Here is a 23,528-nt window from a genome sequence, read left to right on the forward strand (position 1 = left end):
ATATAGTAAGTAAAGCCAATAAAACAGATATTTTAAGCTCGAATTCTTTAAACCCTGAACCAATGGTTCTGGGTTACGGCAACATTTTGTCCCCAGCAGAGTCGCCAGAGCTGTCGCACCTCCTTTTAGCCGCGCCCGCGGGGTGCGTCGGGAGTTTTCTCCAATTAAAGGACAGTCGAAACGGGATTTGTTTATTTGTTTCAGAGTCGCCACCTGGGAATTTTGAGGCGTCCCAAGTCACCAATTATAATCCCTGAATCGAGGAGAAGTGTTGGCGAGGAAGATGATTTGTTGATGGCGTATTTTAGTGAGAGTCTGACTGGGCCAGCTTTGGACTGGTATATTCGTCAAGATGTTGGTAAGTGGCCTACATTGGGTGACATGGCTCAAGATTTTGTTCGATACTTTCAATACAGATCAGGCGTTACCCCAGACCGCTCCTCCCTATCTAAAATAGAAAAGAAGTCGGAGGAAAGCTTTAGGGAGTTTGGGCTCAAATAGAGGGAGCAAGCTGCTCGAGTCAATACCTCGATTGGTGAAGAAGAAATGGTTGAGCTTTTCCCACAAGCTCAGGGGCCCACCTGTCGCACCTCCTTTTAGCCGCGCCCGCGGGGTGCGTCGGGAGTTTTCTCCAATTAAAGGACAGTCGAAACGGGATTTGTTTATTTGTTTCAGAGTCGCCACCTGGGAATTTTGAGGCATCCCAAGTCACCAATTATAATCCCTGAATCGAGGAGAATATGACTCTGTTTATTTTTCTGCGAACCAGAAATCCTGAGTAAGGAATTCTGTTAATCCGGAAGAAGGTGTTAGGCATTTCCGAATTCCGTGGTTCTAGCACGGTCGCTTAACTGTTTTTATTATTGGCTTAATCATCTTGATTTTATTAAATATATTGATGTTATCTGATTTTACTACCGCTTATACTTATCGTGATTAAGGACCTTCTTTGAATCGAATTACGCGTACGTATATTCGTGTTGTAAATTAAAAAGATGCGGAATTGTGTCACGCGCACGTGTACACAATTACTTTTGACAATATATTTATTAAGCACATTTTTTCGAAATTGCGTTGAATCAAGAATGATTATTTTTCTTAAATAATGAACCGTACATATTGGATTTTTATGAAATTGATTTAATGCTTTTAGAAAAATCCTTTTATTAAATAATCATTCGAAATTGCGCGTACGCATAATTCGAAATTTTGTTTTTAAAGTATAATCAGGGTACGCGAACGTATCCCTAATTGCGCAACATATTTGTAATGATATTATGGAATTTTCAAAAAAAAATGTTTGTTATAGCACGAGAAACCTCATTTTAAGATGTTCTTTAAATTTTTGGAAAATAATCCACAATTTATTAAATATCGACCATTGATTATAATTTCCGAATATAAATCATATTCATTCCAATTATTCAAATTCAAAAGACAGAATAAAAATATGATTAATACTAACTTTAAAACAAATGTGACATATATAAATATGCCAAAGAATAAATTGCATATGAAACCGAAAATAAATAATTCATAAAGGAAGGAACTATTTTCCGAGAATTTTCGTGATTACTTAATGCGAATTCTATTTTTAATTACCATTGATTTAAGAAGTTGCCATTTGTGTATATACAACTCAACTTATTCTCACATGCTCGTTTTAATCTTAATAGACCTAATTATTTGGTCACTTTGTTTTATGAAAGTAGATAAGCATCAAATTTATAGAAAAGGCGTTATTATGCAAGTTAATTCAACAAAGTTACCTTACATATAATCTAACTGTTTGGCGTAAATATTCATAACGTTTTAACATCATGATGAGCTATACCAACTTACTTTACTCATATGATTATACCTGTCATCATACCATATAATAACTTATACCAACCTAAACAAAAAATCATATTTGTTACAAGATATTCTACTAATGTAACTTCTTAATCATTACATTTAACTAATGGTATTATGGGATGTAATCAATGGCCCATTTTTATGCCTCACTCCCTGTTTTGACAATTCACGTATATCTATACCAATGAGATTTCGGAATAGCTAACATTATTACAAAACTTTATATGAATTTCAAAATAAGACAATTTAACTCATAGCTATCAAATTGAATTCACTATTAGTTAACTAACATAAAAATGAAATTAGAACTAATGAACTTGGACAATTGGAAAATAACATTTCAATTCAAGCTTCATTGACGGGTCATGCTGAAATCTCTTTCCGACTTAAAATTTAAAAGACATATACCTGAAAATGGAGGTAGAAGAAGTAAGTTTCAGCAGTTACAGCAGTAACAAATTCAGTAGAATATACTGATAACACAGTAAATCTGATCAAGAATAGGATTCGAAGAGCCCAGATGCACAGTAAGATACTTTGAAAGACACTTCAGATTTTAACTGAACAGTGGAATCACACAAAGTTGAACAGATTCAACACAAGAACAATATTTCAGATTTCAGCTTTTCTTCAGTTACAAATTCAGTTTATTTCTGATTTTCTGTTTCTGATGCTGTATCTGTGTGTGAGTGTATATGTGAGTGTTCTATTTTCGGTTTCCTTTCTTTAAAATCTCAGCCCTCAAAATCTCTTAAAGATTATCTCTTAAAAATTCTCTCTGCCTTTCTTTTTCTTTCTTAGAATCTTCCTTCTGAAAAATTCTGCCCTTAGAAATTCTCTATGAAAATTCTGTTTTTTTCTTCAAAATTCTGTTTTTCTCTCTTAAAATTCTCTCTTAAAAATTCTCTCTCCAAATTCTTGTTTAAATTCTCTGTTTTTTTTTTGAACTGTCTGTCCAGCTCCTGTATTTATACAGGGCTGGTCCTAGGCAATTTAAGTGTTTCTTGGACCCCCTTCTTCTTTAAAAAAAAATAGAAAATCCCATTATGTAAAACCTTTTCCCTGATTTTCAGCAGCCCATTATCCCTTGTTCCCCATTAGTATCATTAACTAATAGCCATTAACATTACATTATAATATACTAGTACTAACACCCTGTTTTTTACTGCTCATTCCCAGAAATGCCCCTGAAATCTTGATGTTATTACTGAAAAATCAGAACCTATAACAAAACAGATTCTAAAATCTGTACAAACTTAGTTATCTCCTAATTTACAGCTATAACCAATCCTATTAACTTCCTAACACAATTGCATTTGACCAACTTTTGCAAACTTGAATTCAAATTGGACATTACAGCAATATTATACTGAATTCAGAACTAACAACATATTACTGCAATTATCAAAACAATTCAGATTGGACTTAATACTGAACTAGAATCAAACACACACAGGATCATTGTCAATACTGACAATGTCCTGAAACTTTATTGTTCAGACAATAACATATACAACATACATTTGAATTCACTGATTCACAGACAATCATGATTTAATTGACGAGCATTAATCAATTGACTATTTACAACATTTGTCAATAATTAGTCTAAAATAATAGAAGCAGACTGTTTTAGTCAACATTTTCAGAAATGAAAAAATTCGTAATATAATTAATCGACGAACTTAATCGAGTCGATTACACACATTGTAAATAACCACAACCAACAGAAACAATTCACATTCGGATTAAATAAACAGAAATGACAGAATTGATCAAAACAAATATGAAAAATTAACAAGCTATTAATACGGACAACAATACACGTAGAATACACAAAATAAATAGAAAAATACCTCTGAACTTTAATCAGACTCGATCCCAACTCAGCTTCGGATTTTTGTTTGAAATCAAACAGACCTTAGTCGAAGTATTTTCCACTGAAAATACTTCGACTAAGGTCGATTAAACCTCAATCCTTGAATCAATTTGGACAAAAAATCCAGAAATTTGGTATTTCTAGGTTTCCTGAAGGCTCGATTTGGGATCTAATCATTTCTGGTTAGATTCGAGAGAAACCAAGTATGACACAAGGGTGAGGGAAGCCTAGGGGTTGATTGGTGTCACTTTGGAACAGATCTGGGTAGTTTTTTGTTTGACTCGAATCTTCAAAAGAAGATTCGAGAAGCTCTGAAGTGATTCGAGCCAAACTATCTTCAGATCTATAACAAGGGTTGTTAGGGGAAGCCATGGTGTTAATTTGGGGTTGATTGGTTTAAGTCTGAACTTGGCTCGAATCTTCAAATGAAGATTCGAGAACCTCCAGGGAGATTCGAACCAAGCAGGTAACATATTCGGATAGAGGAGGCTCAGGGGGTTCTGGGGTGTTACTTTGGTGACCGGCGGCGTTGATGCCGCCGGGTTTCAGGCGAAGGGGAATAGGGGCGGCTAGGGTTAGGGGTCTGTTTGAGAAGATGATGAACAGGAGAGGATGGGGGGGGGGGTGTTTAGTTAGGGGCCGTGGTAAGGGTTTGGGATTTATATAGGGGTGGGATGGATCGATATCGTCCGTCCGATCAAGCAAGATGAAAGGCCAGGATTAATTCATTAAACCAAACGACGTCGTTTGATTTGAAGTTGGGGTCGGATTGAATCGGGTTAATGGATCGGGTTATGGGTTGCGGGTAAGGGTGATGAGATCTTGGCCGTTGGTTGTATTTAATCCAACGGCCCTTGATTAGAGATGACCAAACGACGTCGTTTGGTATCAGCTTGGGACTGGGTCAGACTTGGCTGTTTGGATTGGGTTGTGGGGGGGATTTAACGTTTTGGGCCTGGATTTTAATCCAGGTCCAATTTTGTATAACTTGTGCTATTTTTTTTTTATCATTATTTTCTAATTTCATTATTAATTAACAAAAATCTTAATTAAAAATTATAAAAACAAAATTACCATTACAAAGATATTAATTACCTTTTTAACAACTATTAACACATAGACAACATTAATCACACAGTGGAACATTAAAAATAGAACAAAATGCATATTTTTATGATTTTATTTAAATTATCTCTTAAATGCATAATTAAATCCTATATGCATGCAATATGTATTTTATTTTATTTTTATTTTATTATGACAAATATAAACATTTACGGACATAATACAAATATTTAACACCACGCAAATTCACAAATTACACAGTAAAAGAAATTTATTTTGATTTATTTTGGAGCAATTTTTCGTAATGCAAAAATCACATGCTCACACCACCTACTTTAGTCATTTGATCCCTGCCTTGGGAAGGCCTTTCAAAGATATGTTAAAAATGGGGGAGCTAGTAGAAGAGGGAATCAAGTCAGGCAAAATCATGAGTTGTTCGAAAGACATTCAGAACATCCCAGTAAACTTAGGTGGAAGAAAGAGAAACAGAAAGGATAATCCGGTGGGCTTTCCCGATCAACACTTCCAGCCTCGACATCGTTCCCATGGATATCCTTGTGCGCCAGATGATCCTCCCCAATGCCACTTCTCTCCACGGAACTTCCAAAATCGTACATCACTTTCCCAGCACCCAGCTCCACAAAATGCCTATCCACCCCCACAAACCTACCGAAAACCCCCTGGATCAGGTTTCCGGCCCAATCAAGCATTTAAGAATGAGAGTTTGCTGAAAAAGAAAAGGCTTTCACCCCTATTGGAGAATTATATGCCAGTTTGTTCCAAAAGTTGAAGCAATTGGACATGTTGAAGCCGATCCAGATAAAAATGCCAAACCCTCTTCCAAAAAAGTTTGATTTTTCTCAAAGATGCGAATATTGCTCAGATGCCCCGGGGCATGTCATAGAGAAGTGTTGGAATCTGAAGAAAGCAATTCAGAAGCTTATTGATGCATGTGACATTGTCGTGCAAAATCCAGATATAGCAAACACTAGCCAAAGTCCATCGCCTGTTCGTAATGAGACGCATATAGTGAGTATGATTTGTTTTGAAAAGGAATATGAAAATTCTTCTGAGATCCTCGAAGGCCCACGCGCTGCAAAGTTTTCAGTGCTATGAAAGGTTGATCTTAAGAACAAGCCAGCAAAGGGAACCCAAAAGCAATTTGTTAAGAACAATGTGATGGAAGTTTGTGAAGGTCCTAGTAATGTTGGTGCGAAATTCAGTGGCTAAGATGTCGAGCTTGGAATTTGGAAAAACGCTCCTGTCTTGGTTAGCCAGGGATGAGTTTTGGTGGTTTATTTTGTTGTCATTTCTGTTATCCGGGTTATTTCAGGGTTGTAATCCAGATATTATCTTGTGACTCAAACCCTTCTATCCTCTTATTTTACCTAGTTTGTTTAGTCTAGTAGCCTGTTTAGTGTTGTCTAGGTTTGTTCTAGGTTTGTAGCCCCAGTTTAGTTTGTTTGTTTTGTTGTCCAAACCCTGTCACCATCTGTCTAATGCAATTTTCTGCTTTCTGTGATTTCTAGTCATTTTCGTTTAGTTCTCTTTTCTTTTATAGTTCTTTTCCTGTTGACTCTAGTAACATGACATGTATACGTAATTCTCGGTCTGGTCTTAAAAATTCAGTTTAGTCATGAAGCAATGAATGAAACAATTTTCAAGATGATAGGGACATTTGAGGGAAATAAGTAAAGGCATTTTGAGATCACTTCAAGCCCGAATTGTGTGAAACAGAGGCAGATAGAATATGAAGAAACCTATTGAAATGCATCATGCCGCATCGGTTTGAAGCTAAAGGCAAGTTTGCCCAAATTGATAGGGGTCGTTCGTGGTAATGAGAGTGAGAGTGTTGTCCAATAGTGCTTTGTATGTAACCGATGTAGAAGGCGAATGTGTGGATATGGTCATCAAGTCTGGCGCAAACAAAAGATGTTACGAATGTTTTCCTTGGTTTGTTTAAATTGTGTAGTTTGCACTTGGCATGTTTTGGAGATTGGATTGACGAAGACATTTTGTTCTGCTATCTAAACACTCTATCCTTCGTTACCCCTTTGAGCCTTATTTATTTTCTTTCATACCCCTATTTCGGAATTAGCAGCAAAGATCAAAAATGCAAGCGTGAAAGATGAGTAAAGGAAAAAGAGAAAAGAAAAAGAATGAAAAGAGAGAGAAGAAAAAGAAGAAGAAAGAGAAGAGAAAAAGAAAAAAAAGAATAAGAAAGAGAAGAAAAACAACAACAAAAGAAAAAGAAGGAAAAAAGAGAAAAGGAAAAGAAAAGGAAAATCATAACAAACAAAGTAATTCCTATAACATGAACTATATTCGACCTGATTCCTTTTAAGGATACGTAGGCAGCCTCACGGTTCGGTCCCATCAAAATAAAAATTCAAAAGTCCCCAAGCAAGAAACTTAGGCAGAAGTTGTGGTTGTTGTAAGAAATCTGATTCCGAAAGTTGTAATTTTGAACCCATGTGAATTGTTTTAAACCTTTGATATCCTTTCTTTTAAACCTATCCAAAATCCCACATTACGGTCCAAAGAAAGACCTTCCGATCAGTCTTCGAGAGATTCCAAGTCAAGCAAGGAGAGGTAATGCATAGTAGGGGCAACACTCTGGTCCAAGCAGAAAAATAATGAAAATGAGAGAGTCTTATTGGTGAAAACCCTCACGGGCACTGTAAGGCGACGAGAGCTGAGAGAAATAAAAAAATGAGAGAGTCTAATTGGTGAAAACCCTCGCGGGCACCGTAAGGCGATGACAAGTTGAGAGAAAGAACAAAATGAGAGAGGCTTGATGGTGAAAACCATTCAGGCACTACAAGTCGAATAAGGATTGTGAATCAAATTGGATAATCGGAGCATTAAAGCCCAGTTTCACGGTTCAGGGGTATAACAAGAGTTGAACATCAGATTTGTTTGACAGATTAGGCCACTTAATCAACGTGTGCATGTCATGGTCATTAGAGTTGATATCCACATCTGATAGGTTTCGACTTTGTAGTTTTCTTGTTAGGAATCATCTCTTTCCCTTGTCCTTTACTTTGTTCCTTGTGTCTTGTTTACTTCCTCTTCCTGAGTCTGTTTGGTCGGAACAAGTGAGAAATGACTTCAAAATTTGCCACCAGCTGTCCAATTGCACAAAACGGGGTCGGGCTAACACATCAAAGTGGCATAAGTTAGGAAAGAACAACAAGCACACTGAGTTGGTAGCAATCAACATGCTTTGGGGTCCATGAGAAATACAAAGGTTTGGTATATTTCAATTCCTGAACAGTGCAACAGATAGAGGATGTTGGGTGAACGGGTTAAAGGTATTCTCTTTGAGGACAACAAAGAAAGTGGTTAACCAGTGACAAGCGAGGACTTCCAAGCAGAAATCAAAGTTATCGTGACAAGTGAGGGAACAATAGACTTCAAGGCCAAGACCAGTTATTTAAGTCCGAAAAAATAGCATGCGCACTAAGTTGATGGCAATTAATGTGCTTTGGAATTCATGAGAAACACAAAGGTGCAGTACATGTCAACACAAGAGCACGTTGCAATAGATGGAGGGTATTAGGTGGACGGATCAAAGGTATTTTCGGTAAAACACAAAGGTTGGTAAATGTCAGTTCATGAGCAATGCAACAGATAGAGGGAATTTGGTCTGTACGGAGAAGGGGTATTTTCTGATGATAAGGACAACAGAGAAAGTGGTTGGTCTATAAGCAAGCAAGGTCCTCGAGTGGAAACCAATTATTATGGGAAGTGAAGGAGCAATCGCCCTCAAAGTCAAGGCCACAAACCAACCACCACATTTTAAACTAACAAGATTTTTCTTTCATTGAAACAGGGGCAGAAATCTCGTTTGTTTCGGAGAAACCCTCTGTGGAGAAAGGCAGTCACCAAACAGGTTTGATTTTTGATTTTCAGGACCCTCCTGAAAAATGGGACCTAGTTTAAAGTTTAGAAATAGCATAATCTAGCATAAATGTATCCCAAAGAATATAAGTTAGCTTAGAAGTTTGCATGTTCGAGATAGGATTCAATTAGGAGTTTCCAGGACCCTCCTAAATAATGGGACTTAGCTTTAAGATTTCGATTAGATAACAACATTTAGCGTAAACTCTGCTGTAGGGTAGTATAATTCAGATATGAAAGTTGTCACCCTTAAGATAAAATTTGACATTTGATTTTCAGGACCCTCCTGGATAATGAGGAGAAGTTTAAAGATTCTCTTAGATAACAAGATTTAGCAGAAGTTACACCTGTAGAAGTTATAACTTAAATTTAAAATTGTCGTTTAGTTAAGAGTTGTCAGGATCCCCCTGCATAATGGGACCTAGCTTTCAAATTCTTAGTAATATTTGGTAATATGATTCAGTTTAACACTCATATATGTGCCCAGTTACCAAACTGGGGTAGAAAATTTTTCTTTGTTTTTGTCTATTTTGTTGAAATCAGGTACCCGCTTGGAGAACAGGGAGAAGACATCCAAGTTCAGCAGTCAGGAGCCCGCCTGGAGAGCAGGGAATACATTTCAAGTCAGCAGTCAGGAGCCCGCCTGGAGAGCAGTCAAGAGCCCGCCTGGAGAGCAAGGAGTACAATTTAAATTTTAGCTTTCAAATTCTTTGTTTTGTCTATGTTGAAGTCAGGAGCCCGCTGGAGAGCAGGGAATACATTTCAAGTTTAGCAGTCAGGAGCCCGCCTGGAGAGCAGAGAATGCATTTCAAGTTGAAGTCAGGAGCCGCCTGGAGAGCAGAGAATACGTTCAAGCGCAGCAGTCAGGAGCCCGCCAACAAGGGAGCACAATTTAAATTTTAGTTTTCAAATTCTTTGTGTTGTGTATCTTGAAGTCAGGAGCCCGCCTGGAGAGCAGGGAGCACTTTCAAGTTGAAGTCAGGAGCCCGCCTGGAAAGCAGTGAATACTTTCAAGTCACCAATCAGGAGCCCGCCTGGAAAGCAGGGAATACTTTCAAGTCAGCAATCAGGAGCCCGCCTGGAGAACAAAGGAGTACAATTCAAGTTTTAGCTTTCAAGTTCTTATTGATATTTGGTAATGTGATCCATTTTACACTTACATCTGTACCCAGCCACCAAACCGGGGCAGAAAATTTTCTTTGTTTTGTCTATTTTGTTGAAGTCAGGAGCCCGCCTGGAGAGCAGAGACTACATTTCAAGTTAGCAGTCAGGGAACCCCACCTGGAGAATAGGGTCGGTTTTTACTTTAGTCAAGCTTAGTTTATAGTTTTCTTAGTCTATTCTTTAGTTTAATTTCATCATTGCATCAATAGTACAAGTGGTTTACAATTTTGCTAACAACTCACAAATCTTCCTAGTGCAAACTGGGGCAGAAAAATTTCTTTGTTTTGTCTATTTTGTTGTAATCAGGCGCCCACCTGGAGAACAAGGGGAGACAACTCAAGTTTCTAGGGAAAACAGTTTCGAAGGAAGACGGTTCAAGTTTCAGGGGAAATGGTTCAAGATGCAAGGGAAAACAGTGTCAAGTAACAAGAGAAGACGGTTCGAGTTCAACAGTCAGGCATCCACCTGGAGAAAAGGAAAAGCATCTCAGATTGCAATTCAAGTCAGAAACCAAAGAATCTCGCGGCAAAAATGCGAGTCAACAGTCCGGGATGATCAACAGAAGTTAGTCACAATAAAGAAAAAGAGAGAAAGGCAAGAAGTGAATCCAAATGCAAAAGTTGATGAAAGATATGAACTGCTTAAGACATGGTGGAAGTCACAAGCACTACATGTCCGGTCTTGATCCAAAAGCTATAGAAGAACGAGCTAGCACCTGCAACTAACAAGCGCCAAGGTTCAAATCTAAAGTCTGCATAAAGAACCATTCAAGACTCAAGATCAAGCTTCAGAAGACTTATAGATAGGAACCTTGTAACTTGTAGTTGAAAGGTTTAGTTAGTCTTTTTTATTTGATTTTTGATGTAATAACAGGGACCGCAGACCGGAACCTCGGCGGAACGGCACCTCGATCGGATCTCCACCTCAGTATACTCCGTCATCTCACTAATTTCTAAACTACACGTGGCCTGATTCCTTTATAGCCAAGGATATGTAGGCAACCCAGATACCAGGGCTCGGTCACATTCCCCTTTTCTCTTAGTTTTAGTCTCTCCAAATAAGAGTTGGGTCAAAAACCTGTCTAGTCACTCTTTGTCTGAAAACTCTGTACGTTTCCAATCAAAGAGGGGCAGCTGTAGACATGTGATTTTTGACCCTCCCCAATTTTTTTATATATTAGCGTAAAATATTTAATTTAGACATAATATAGATATTTCAAGTAATTTTGGCTCTTTTACTTTATTTTAGTACAAGAAAGCAAAAATTACAAAAATAGGTTCATTAATGTTTTGTAGTCACTTTTAATCTAAAAAAAAATAATACAAAAAATAGTATCACATTTGAAAATACAAAAAAAAAGATTTGTTTTAATGGTTAGTTTTATTTTAATAATTATTTGAATAGTAGGATTAATTATTAAATGGGACCGTATTTTTAATCTCGTTTGCAGGGAAGGAATAGAACTTGGGCTCGAGCAATCCATTTTTAGGCCTAATTTTGGACCTAGCCCATAATTTTCAAATCCATACTTCCTAGACCCATACCCCTTAACCTAAAAAATCCTACAACCTACAATATAAAAAGAAGGGACCTAAAAAATCTAAGGGGGATTGGCACAAAAAACGGAAAGGGGACGAGGGATTTGGACAAAAAAGAAGAAAGAAAAGAACAAAGCCTAAAGAAACGAAAAAAAGGGCTGAAAAAGCTGAAGGTTGCGCAGCTTTGACAGAAAACGACCCACCCCCCCGATTCCTTCGTCTCCAACGACCCCTGCGCGTAAAAACGAACCCCCCCGGACCTTCGTCTTCACCAAGATCATCAAAACCAGCAGTTGCAACACCTCACATACAACCCCGGCGACTGAACCTTTCCACCAATTTCGTTGACCTCGCCGGAGAACGAGCCCACATCCGGCACCAACTGTCATCGAACACTGAGAACGCCGGCGAGAATAGACCTATGATCCCGTTTCTCGTTTTCATATTCCGACACCGCTGTTCCAACAATAACCACCGTTGAAGTGGTGATTCCGTCTTCACTCGCTCCACCGGCGACTACACAAACACAAATCTTTTTCCACAAAAAATAAAAATAAAAAGGAAATTAAAAATACAGATCTGTTCACTTTTTTTGACTCCGTTTGTTTGGGTTTCAAGGACGAATTTTGGTTAAGATTTGGGTTTGAATCCGAGCTTGGTTGAGTTTCCGGTGCTAATTTGGGTTCCGTCCGCGGTTCGTCATCTTTTTGAGTGTTAAACATTGAAACACCAATTTTCCGGCTATATTGAGGTCCAATTCTATCATTCTCTATCCGCTTTATTCAAGCTTAATGTTAAATATTTGTTTGGTAATATGATCCCGTTGTTTGTGTAGTTGTTTTTTTCGTAGTTTCAAATTTGCTCGCATGTTTGTTCGAATTGGTTTTAGCTGAACATGATTTTGTCACAGTATAGAAACTGTGTGCTATTCATCAATTGAACTATGTCAATTAGATTAAAAGGCCTCGGGTGTGCATTTCATGTGACCCTGCCATGATTTTGGATAATAATAATGAAATAAGCATGTTAAAATCCGGGGGTGCATTTCATGTGACCCGGTTCTAATTTTCAACAAGGTTAAATAGAGCGTGTCGTGAACCATGGGTGCATTTCATGTGGTGTGGCTTGCGATATGTTTTAAATGACCTTGAATTAATTCTTCAAATAAATAAAGGCGGTTTTAAAGTTAAAATTTGCACATAGGTTCATAATTGTTTAAAATCAGATAATTAAGCTAAATATAGCAGTTAAGCTACCGTGCTAGAACCACGAAACTCTGGAATGCCTAACACCTTCTCCCGGGTTAACAAAATTCCTTACTCGGATTTCTGGTTCGCGGACTGTTAAACAGAGTCAATATTTTCCTCGATTCGGGATTCAACCGGTGACTTGGGACACCATAAATCTCCCAAGTGGCGACTCTGAATTTTAATAAATATAATCTCGTTTTGATTGTCACTTAAATTGGGAAAAACTCATATATACTTCCTTTTCAGGGATGTAGGTAAAAAGGAGGTGTGACAAGTTTAACCCCGAAAAAATTAAAGTCATCGAAGACATCACAGACCAGCTATCAAGCATAAAAGAGGTTCAAAGACTGACAAGGAGACTAGCCGCTTTGAGTAGATTCATTTCCTGCTCTTCTAAAAAATGCCATCATTTCTTTGCATTCCTGAAAAGAAGAATAACTTTGAATGGACCCCGAAATGTCAGCAGGCTTTGAAGGATTCTAAAAGGTATTTGTCAAGTCCTCCATTATTGTCAAAATCGGAGGAAGGCGAATAACTACTGATCTACTTAGCGGTGTCGGAGGTAGCGGTAAGTGCTGTTTTAGTCCATGAGAACAAAGGCACACAATTTTCTATCTATTATGTATGTAAAATTTTGACGCAAGCAGAAACTCGCTACCCTCATCTAGAACAATTGGCCTTAGCCCTCGTAGTCGCCGCTTGAAAGCTAAGGCCTTATTTCCAATGTCACCCGATAACTTTGGTGACCACTTTTCTCCTATAGAATATTCTTCATAAACTTGAACTCTCAAGTAGGATGGCCAAGTGGGCAGTCGAGATGAGTGAATTTGACATAGAATACAAACCTAAGGCTGCGATTAAGTCACACATTTTAGCCGACTTTGTGGTTGATTTCAGTCCGAGGCTTTTACCCTTGGCTACAAAAGAAGCAATAATAGTGTTAGATTCGAAGAGAATGTAGAAGCAGATGCACTAGCTAATCTAGGTTCGTCCATGGAAATAAAAGGATCGGACTTCAGTACGGTCATACAACTCAAGCACTCGGGATTGGGAGCAGATAACTATTACGAGGTAAACGTGACCAATCTGGTTTGGGACTAGAGAAATGAGATAATTGGCTATCTAGAGCATGAAAAATTGCCTGAAGATCCTAAGGCATCTTGGGCACTGTGCACTAAATCAACTCGATACAGCTTCAAGGGAGGTCAGATCTTTCCAAGGCCCGTTGGCTTGATGTTTGGGAGCCTACGAAGCTAACTATGTTATGCGAGAAGTCCACAAATGGATCTATAGAAATCAATCAGGCACGGATTCCTTAGTGTTAAAATAAATTAGGGCAAGATATTACTAGCCCCGGATAGAACAAGACACCAAGGCTTATGTTCAAAAATGTGATAAATGTCAATGGTATGCACCGTTGGTACATCAACCAACAGAGACATTGCAATCAATTTTGTCACCATGGCGATTCATAAAGTGAGGGATAGATATCGTCAGACCAGTGCCCATGGCCCCTGGTAAGGTAAAATTTTCGTTGATTTTAATTGACTATTTTTCTAAGTGGGTTGAAGCAGGTCCTTACCAGAAGATCGAAAAACGTGAAGTGGTAGATTTTTTGTGAGAAAATATAATTTGCAGATTTGGGATACCAAAAGAGATAGCCTACGACAACGGGCCGCAATTTATTGGCGCAAAGGTCACAAAGTTTCTTGAAGACTTGAAAATCAAAAGGATCACATCATCACCCTATCATCCGAGTGCGAACGGTCAAGCAGAATCAGCAAACAAGGTGATTATACAAAACCTCAAAAAGAGATTGGAAGTAGCTAAAGGTAAATGGCCCGAAGAGCTGCCAGGAGTACTATGGGCATATAGAACAACGACCAAATCGAGCACAAGGGAGACTCCTTTCTCTCTTGTGTACGGAGCAGAAACCTGATCTCGATGGATGTAGGAGAGCCTACCCTAAGATATTTCCATGTGAACGAAGAAACAAACAATGAAGCAATGTTAGTCAATATGGGGCTGCTCGATGAACGCAGGGACTTGGCGCATATAAGGATGGCAACCCAAAAGCAGAGAATAGAAAGATATTACAATAGAAGAGCCAACCTCCATTATTTCAAAGTAGGAGAATTGGTTTTAAGGAAAGCAACTTAGATCACCCGAGAGCTCAATGCGGGGAAGCTAGGTCCGGTATGGGAAGGCCCATACCGGATTTTGGCTGTCACCGGGAAAAGGTCATACAATTAATTGGAATATCAAGACGGATACAAGTTTTCGAGCAATTAGAATGTGGCACATCTCAAGAGATACGATATATGATGAGCCTCTCCTATACTGAAAGTATGTGCTGCACTTTTTTTCCATTCGTCCAGTTTTTGTCCCAATTGAATTTTTCTAGCAAGGTTTTTAACGAGGCAGCAACGGAAAGCATACTACGAAGGAAGCTTCAGCAGTAGAAATAAGACCTTTAAATTACAAGGCACACAAGTAAAGAACCACTACAGAGCGGTTAGATAGTCTTTTGCTAGGCAGCAAAGTTGCTACCGGGAAGTAAAAATTTGTTGTCTAACAAATATTAACCAACCATTCACAAGTGCAAGCCACTGAGGGGATTGTTAGATAATATTTGGGTCTATAGCATAAATTCCTAAGGGAAAGTGAAGTTTTCTATCGAATTGAAAATTATCTAGCAATTCACTAGTGGAGTCCTCAAAGGTACAAAACTTCCAGTGTTCAAATTCACATTCTAACACTAGGGGTAATGATATGAGGATACGGAAACAAGATTGCCACACTGACTAGAATAAAAAACCTAGAAACGTAGTTGTATCATCGGGATCGGGGATTGCGTAGCCAGCCCCGTAGAAACAAGTTGTACAAGTTAGCCACAAGAAATAAAAATTTCTTTTTAGCACGACGAATGCTTATGTACTTTTGAAAATGGAGGGAATAAAATAAAGTTCTTTTATTTTTATCTTGTTTCTTGTCTGAACGATGAATTGAATTTATCATTTGAAAGTCAAACAAGTACTTCAAATGCTAGTGCCGTAATGACCAGGATATGTCCTCTTCAAGAGCACCATAAATATAAGAGGGCCCTCCCTTATAAAATCATCATATTAAAGGGTTGATTTCAGAAGAAATTATTCCAGGGATCCAAATAATACCGGGAAAAAATACACCTGAAGCCTCGCATATCTCGACGCGAAACACTTACGAGAATACTTAAACGAAAAGGACGTAAAGAGTAAAACTTGCGCAAATACTTAAACGAAAAGTATGCAAAGAGAAAAACTTGCACGGTAGTTGAACGAAAAAGTTCTTCTATTCATAATAAATGTGCCAAACAACACAAATACAAATATATGAGAAAGAAGAGAAAGAAAAAAACTAAGATACCACATCTCTGAAACCCGGAGGAAGAGAAACATCTGCGCCCCTAGGGGAAGTGGGAAGATCTGCCGCCGGCTCAATATCTTGACCTTCACCATTTTGGCCTTCATCATCATCACTTTCCGATTCTTCTTTAGTTCCTGAAAACTCAGAATAGGAATTAGAAGAGTTGGTTGCATCAGGTCGAGATGGAAGACCTTTTTTAGTAGTTGACTCAAGCTCATGGGCCTTAGCGATTTCGACATCAAAGTCAATGATACCCACTTTGGCCTCTTCCAATATTCTTCTCCTTATGATGTACATAGAATATGTTTTCTCAACAATGAGGGAAGTCGCTCGGCGCTGAAGTTCTTCTTTAAGCCAGTCGATATTAGCGAAAAGGTTATCCCACGTGAATCTAGTGGACCGGAGGCTAACATCAAGGTCTCGGACAATGGAGCTGAAAATATTGTGCTCAATGGTCCTCATATGCTTCTCCTCCAACCGGGCAAACTACGTCTCGACAACAGTAACTTCTTTAGTCTTAGAGTTAAAGGCTGCCTCCAAATTGTTCAATCGTTCAGCGGAGTAAGCCTCACGATCAGATGCAGCAAGAATGACATTGTGTCCTTAACTAGTCCACCTCATGGCTAAAAGTTACTACTTCTTGTTCGCTTTGATGCAACCGAACCTCCAACTCAATGTCCTCATCAGCTTGTGCTTCCAATTCTGAGAGGCGAGCAGTAGTTTAGTCTCGCTCGACCAAAAGTTGATCCCGCTTGGAGGTATGTTCCTCCTTATCATGAATCAGCTTTTGAAGGACCTCGGAAGCAAGGAAGTTGGCCTGCAAAACAAAAATACAAATAACCTTTCCATATCAAAGATAGAAGAAACAATAGAGGAAACAAAAGCTCTATCGCCGCTACATTGTGCATGGCACTGTTCAACAAACGCTCTCTCGAGAGAGTCTGTATTTTATCCCTATCATTTTCTAAAGCCAAAGTCTTTAGATAGTTAGCAAGTTACACTGGCCGAGATAGCAGATGGTAGCCGATAGAGACCAAAAGGGTGACGCTCCTCCTCCTTTGGGGATCTTCGGAGGGGACAACATAATTCTGCCCCAAATTCCCATGAACTGGGGACTTGGGAAGAGGTACACCCCCCTCTCGGGCAATTACGTCCAGTAGAGATGATGTAGCACTTGTTGGTGGCGAAGGCAGAGTGGGAGAAAAAGGAGATGAAGTTGATGGCATTGTAGGCTTAGAAGCAGTTGCGGTGAACGCAATGCTAGTTGGTGGTTGTTTATCAATCGAAGATGGAAGGGACCCGGTACTCAGCCTCATGGTACCGGTCATGGTGACTGGGACTCGGAAGCAAGAGTTAGCATCTTTCAATACATTATACTCTTCTCAAAGTGCCGAGGTATGGTCCTCAGTTGGCGTACCTAGCTCAACAGATTGAGAATTTTGTGGAGTTGATGAAGGTCGTCGTCTATGTAGGGAAGCCCCCTCATACTGGCTCCTCCATCATCGTCAATCATCATGGTGTCTATGGTTGGCTGTGGCGTGACAGTCATCATCAAAGCATCCGAAGACGGCTCGGGCGTGGCTCTCTTTGCCTTTTATTATTTCCCTCGACCGCGGGGGAATGTGTCCTTTTTGGTTGCTTGTTCTCCGGCCGAGGACTCCGAGAAGAAAAACTTGCACCAAAAGTAGGCCTGGAGATACCTGTTCAGGTAAAAGCCTCCTGCATCAGTCTCGCCGCGTCAGCAAGATTAGCCAAAATGTCCTCCTCGGGGACCACAACTGAACCCTGGGGTAGACCTAAATTCAACAAGTGAATAAGTTTAATCAGCTTTCTTACACGAAAGGAAAAAAAATATGAGTTCAACCTACCATGATTTTTGGCCTTCCACCCATATTTAAGGGCTAGTTTTTTCCACGTATGGATCTCGGGGGTAGTGATATCCAAACTCTTTTGGACCCACTGGTCCAAGCCTTTGACCCTTGGTTCGGGGTGTGCATTCGATTTATCGATTCGATTTTAACCCTTATCGATAATTATTTATCGATTTGTACATATGCTTATTGTTATCGTTTCAATAAGGTTTCGATTTTTTGATTTTGATTTATCGATTTTTGGGGCTTATCAATTCGGTTATCGATTACACCAATAAGAAAATTTGCGGGATTCCACGGAAAGTGTATCGCTATAAACATGCCTAACTAATATAGACAAAAAGAAGCTAAAATAAGACGAACACCGTTTATAACATAAAAATTGTGTCAACTAGCACATGCAACGAAACTAAAGCAAGGGATCAAATGTATGCCACCAACACTCCAACGGTATAAAAATATAATATAATAAAATACATCATCACACCTAATTCTGTTTTCCATTAATTTGAACTTCATAGTTCATTCCCTTGAGCTTTAAATATGATCATTCCTTAAATGTGGCAGAGGAAATAATAGGGTAGGGACTTAGGGTAAAGGAAAGGGTATTATAGAATAAAGGTAAATTTTTTTTGTCTTTTTAGTATATCTTATCGGTTTATCGATAAACCGATAACTGAAGAGGACAAAATCGAAATCGATAACTCGAAAAGGAAAATTTCGAAATCGAAATCGAAATTGATAAAGCGATAAACCGATATCGACAAACCGATAACAAATAATCGATTCGATTTATCGATAAACAGATTTGAATGCACACCCCTACCCTCGGTGGAGTCCATCGAGTTGCTAAAATAAGTGAAAGAAAGGTCAGTAACAACACTGGGTGATCTTTAACTAGAAGACGAGACAAATAATGAACTTACGAGTACGATTCTATAATTCCGGAAAGGATGGAGCGGTGGCCGAAATGAGGTCCCTGGTGGCAACTGCAAAGAACCGTTCCATCCATCCATACTCATTATCATCATCCATGCTGGTTAGCAGAGCATGATGGCCACGTTTGCTGAAATTTATCATTCCCTCATGGAAAATCTTGGGGGAATAAAGGTTCATTAATCGAGCCAGGGTTAGCTCCTCTACCGTCTCCTGGCATAGCAGCCCGAGACAAGCAACTATTCTCCACATAGAAGGACTTACTTATTCCAGGCATACCTGGTAGCGGATGCAGAACTCCACGATGACGGAGTCAAGCTCCCCACTTAGAGAGAACAACTCTAAAGTGAAGGGATACATATAAAAATATGTGAAACCCTTCTTGGGTAAGGTTATCCGCTCTGTCAGGTCAGGAGCGGTGATGTTTAAATCATGGCAATGGCAGTCTTTCTTCACAACAGATATGCTGAAAGGACGGATGGAAGAAGGATACATGCCAAAAGCCCACGTGCGAGGGTTAGCAGAAGGATACTTCTCATCGAAGTCTTTGGGTATGACAAGACTTCTTGGGATAATGGTGCTCACCGTAGGAGGAACAACATCATCTTTGCGTTTGTTCTTTGAGGAACTAGAATTTCTAGAAGAAGAATCCATTGTTATTAGAAGAGAGAAAGGGTTTTTTTCTGAAGAAGAAGATTAGAGAAAGTTGAAGACAAGTTCGAGTGGAGTAATGAGAGTTTGAGTAAGTTTGGAAAATTATGAAGTGTAAATAGAGAAGTTTGATGTGTATAAGTAAAGGAATAGACGGCTGAAATCGTGGTCATAATTACCTCAATAATCGGCAAAAGTGGTGTTGTATCGTGGGATGACGCATATTTGGGGCATTAAATGCGAAGAGATATGCGTCTAATCAGCCGTCATAAATTTTCAGAGGGGGTTAGAGAATTTCCCGCCAAGAAAGGTTTTTCTACCAACTTTTCGGTGACACAAAGTTATGACGGAAAGCAGGGGGACTATCTTTATAGGATAAAATATATTCATATTTAATGATCGCATGAGAAAGCGACACATGGAGTCGAAGACAGAAGACAGTCTGGTCCAAAGGCAACGATCTTGTTTGTTACCAGAGAGAATGATATTCACAAAGGCAAAATAAATGCCTGCCACTCGATAGCATTCAATGAAGAATATTTTACAGCATTAAGTGCACGGTCCGTTACAGAGAATATGACATTCACTGCCTACCGTTGCACATTCTTCAATGGCCCTCATAATTGTCATTTAAGAGGAGTTTGATCCTAGGACCTTGTTCCCTAAGTGTAGCTATAAATAGTGAGCTCTACCATCATTGTAAGGACTGTAATTTTCTGACAAGCATACACTATACTCTGTTCAAAGCTCAATAACAATTTACTTTCTTGCTTATTTATATTGCTCTTACTACCTCCGGAAGCTTTATTCCGGTGCTCAAGATCTCTATTGTCTTATCTCGATTTTAACGCTAAGTCTTACATTTTTGTCTAATTCATTTATCATTTTATGATCAAATCGATTCATTTGTCTATAAACCACGTATAAATTTAACTGTACTGTTTTACGGGTAAACATATATTATTTTCGAGTCAAATATAGTCGGTATATATGCAAAGGGGCAGAGCTAGGTGAGCGGAAGGGGTTAAGCCGAATATATATATATTGAACTTCTTTAGGTGTTTCGCGTGTTTATTTTTTAAATTCTCATGGTAAAAATCCTTCTTCCGCTACTGTTATTGAATGTTATATTCTCAATTAGAGACGTCGTTTTACATGTTATCAAGTACAAAGATGCCAAATGGAGTAAGAAGGAAGCAAACACTGGTAACCGAGATGAATGGTGATATATTGTAAGAATCATAAATAGAAGAATAAACGAAGAGAATATATAAAAGAGAATAAAGGCAAAAAAACGTTAAATAGCACAAGAAAAGAAAAAAGAAAAAGGAAACGAAGACAAAAACAACAAATAGAAAGTCTAAGGGCTCAAATACAATAAGAACAAAATTACAAACACCATAACACAAAAAACCCAAAAACATTCTAGTTCGTAAATCAAGAAATCATGCTTTACCTCTAATAATAAAATGAAACTCTCTTTGTTAACCATATTTTTGGTTTTGCTTTTTCTCATTTGCTTCTTAAATACGTCTCGATTTGCAACCCAAAATTTAGTGTCAACAGCAAAGGCAAGGGGGCCTTCATGTCCATAAGGCTCTAGGGTTCAATATATGTTCCCTTTCTTCTTTTTCCTCTTTCTGCTTCAACATGTCCAGCTAGCTCTTCATAGGTATTATATTCTTTTTCTCCTCTCTTATGTTTCATTTCTTTTTTAAAAAAAATCATTCAATTTGTTCAAAGTTACAGTCTTTTTGGAGAATTTTGGAGTTTGTTGCCTAGGATCTAATTCTTGGTATTGAATTTGATCTTGGTTTGCTGTTTTTATGCATGAAATTCGATGTTCTTGAGGTTTCTGTTATTTCCCTGTCTGAATTTGAGGTGGGTTTTGGTTTTGGTTCGGAATTGTAACCGTTCAAACGGTTAAAAAGGTCCTTATTAATAGTACTTAGCTTTTTGCTGAAATTATGGTGTGTAATCTTGTTTCTGTTTTTGTGTTCTTTTTGAAATTTTGGGATTGCAATATGGGGACCTGGAAATGCTGTTTTTAATCCATTTTTTTTGTTTTGTCAACTGATTGGTCTTTTTCCTGTTTGGTATTATGTAAATTGCAGTGGTTGAAGGTATTTTAATTCTGAGTTGAGCTGATTTTAAGATTCCGAGGAGGTTTTATTTAGGATATAGAAATAGATTCTGAGGAGGTTTTGTATATTGGATTACAATGCCTTCTTCAGATAGTCATGGTTCTTCGATGCCGTTTGCCTCGTTCCGTCGTTCAATTTTGAGTATTAGAAGTGAACAACAGGTTCATTCCCTGGAGTTGAACCATGATTCTAATGTCCAGGAGATTGAGCAGGAAGCATTTCAAAAACTAGTGTCCACTCGATTTCAGGAACTCTCAGTTGCTTCTGCTGATGAATTCCTTTCCCTTGCATGGATTCGCAAGTTGCTAGATGCGTTTACCAGTTGTCAGGAAGAGTTCAGAATCCTCTTGTGCAACAATAAGGAACTCCTCTTGAAATCGCCTCAAGATAAGCTTCTGTCTGACTACTTTGATAGAACTATAAAAGCACTTGATATTTGCAATGCAGCCCGTGATGGGATTGGTAAGATTCGTCTCTGGCATAAGCATTTGGAAATTGTGGTTTCCGCATTGGATTCTCGACAAAAGATGATTGGCGAAGGTCAGCTCCGCCGGACTAGAAAGAGTCTGATGGATTTGGCTCTTGTGATGCTAGAAGAGAAAGAAGCTGGATCTGTTTTTTCTCAGAGGAACCGTTCTTTTGGACGCCATAATAAGACCAAGGATCACCAGCGTCGTCCTTCTGGGCACTCAAGATCTCTATCTTGGAGCGTGTCTCAATCTTGGTCAGCATCTAAACAGCTCCAGTCAATTGCAAGCCACTTGGTTGCTCCCCGTGGAAATGAAATAGCTGCAACGAATGGGATAGCGAGCCTTATATTTACAATGAACTTTATTCTCCTGTTTGTACTGTGGGTTCTTGTTGCTGCAGTCCCTTGTCAGGATCGGAGCCTCCAAATTCATTTTGCTATACCAAGGCAATTTTCATGGAGCAATCCCCTTTGGTTGCTTCATGGTAGGATAATGGATGAAGCTAAGAAGCCAGAACGCCGCAATTCAAATGGATTGTTGAAGGAAATTCATCAGCTTGAGAAATGTGTCCATCAATTGACTGACTTGATAGACTCTGCTCAGTTACCGTGGACAGACGATCAGATGGAAGAAGTTAAAGTGGGTGGTCAAGATCTATCAGCAGTCTGTGAAGTTCTAAAGACTGGTCTTGATCCACTAGAACGCCATTTAAAGGAAGTATTTAGAAAAATTATGAGTTGCCGGGCCGAGGGTCTTGAACTCCTGGGAAGTGCAAATCAGCCTTAGCGTTTATGTTGGACTACAGCTTCTAACAAAATGAAATTTCATATACATCCCTATTTTGGTTATGCTGGTATTAAGGAAGTAAAAAAAAGGATACATATCTAGCAACTATGTTTTAAGCAGGTAACTGTTTGTATGTACGAGAAGTATACCATATGTAAAACCAGTTTCCATTTTCATTTTTCTGGATTGTGATGGCTTATTTTTTCATTTTTTTTCCTTTCTCTGGGAGGGGGTGGGGATGGTGTTTTATCATGATTATACTTTTATTAAATGATGCTATTTATTTGTTGTATCTCCTTAGTGACATGCATATTAACTGATGAATAAGGCAGCAATCCTTGTATTTGTCAATGACAGAGAAATTTGAGCTTGAGATAAGAATTAACAGTTTCAAGTTCATAATGTCTTTTCAATTGGCCTTATTCTCTTTTCATGTGATATTTATTTTAGATTAAGGCGTATCTTTCTGGTAGTATGTTCTACCAAATCCTCATTTGTTTTGTGCCATATACGGAAATTCATCTAACAGTCATTTTGGCCCAGCAGAAATTTCCATCGTTACATGGTGCACTCTCAACTAGAATCCATTAACGGAAAGACTGGAAGTTA

At 38.6% G+C, this 23,528-nt stretch overlaps 1 protein-coding gene across 1 annotated transcript; it reads left to right on the forward strand.

The window, feature by feature from the left end:
- The first annotated feature begins 20,847 nt into the window (after window positions 1-20,847).
- LOC107832172 (protein BYPASS1-LIKE-like) lies at window positions 20,848-23,316 on the forward strand. Its single transcript, XM_016659985.2, has 2 exons — window positions 20,848-21,191; window positions 21,634-23,316. The coding sequence occupies exon 2, from the start codon at window positions 21,741-21,743 to the stop codon at window positions 22,917-22,919; it is 1,179 nt and encodes a 392-aa protein (XP_016515471.1). The 5' UTR covers window positions 20,848-21,191; window positions 21,634-21,740; the 3' UTR covers window positions 22,920-23,316.
- Window positions 23,317-23,528: the final 212 nt, after the last annotated feature.

Source organism: Nicotiana tabacum, chromosome 7, assembly GCF_000715075.1.
Source record: "Nicotiana tabacum cultivar K326 chromosome 7, ASM71507v2, whole genome shotgun sequence".
In the NCBI taxonomy this organism is placed as follows: Eukaryota; Viridiplantae; Streptophyta; class Magnoliopsida; order Solanales; family Solanaceae; genus Nicotiana; species Nicotiana tabacum.

Bases quoted from the DNA above. Each gene is read 5' to 3' on its own strand.
- LOC107832172 (XM_016659985.2), top strand. From the start codon at position 21,741: ATGCCTTCTTCAGATAGTCATGGTTCTTCGATGCCGTTTGCCTCGTTC.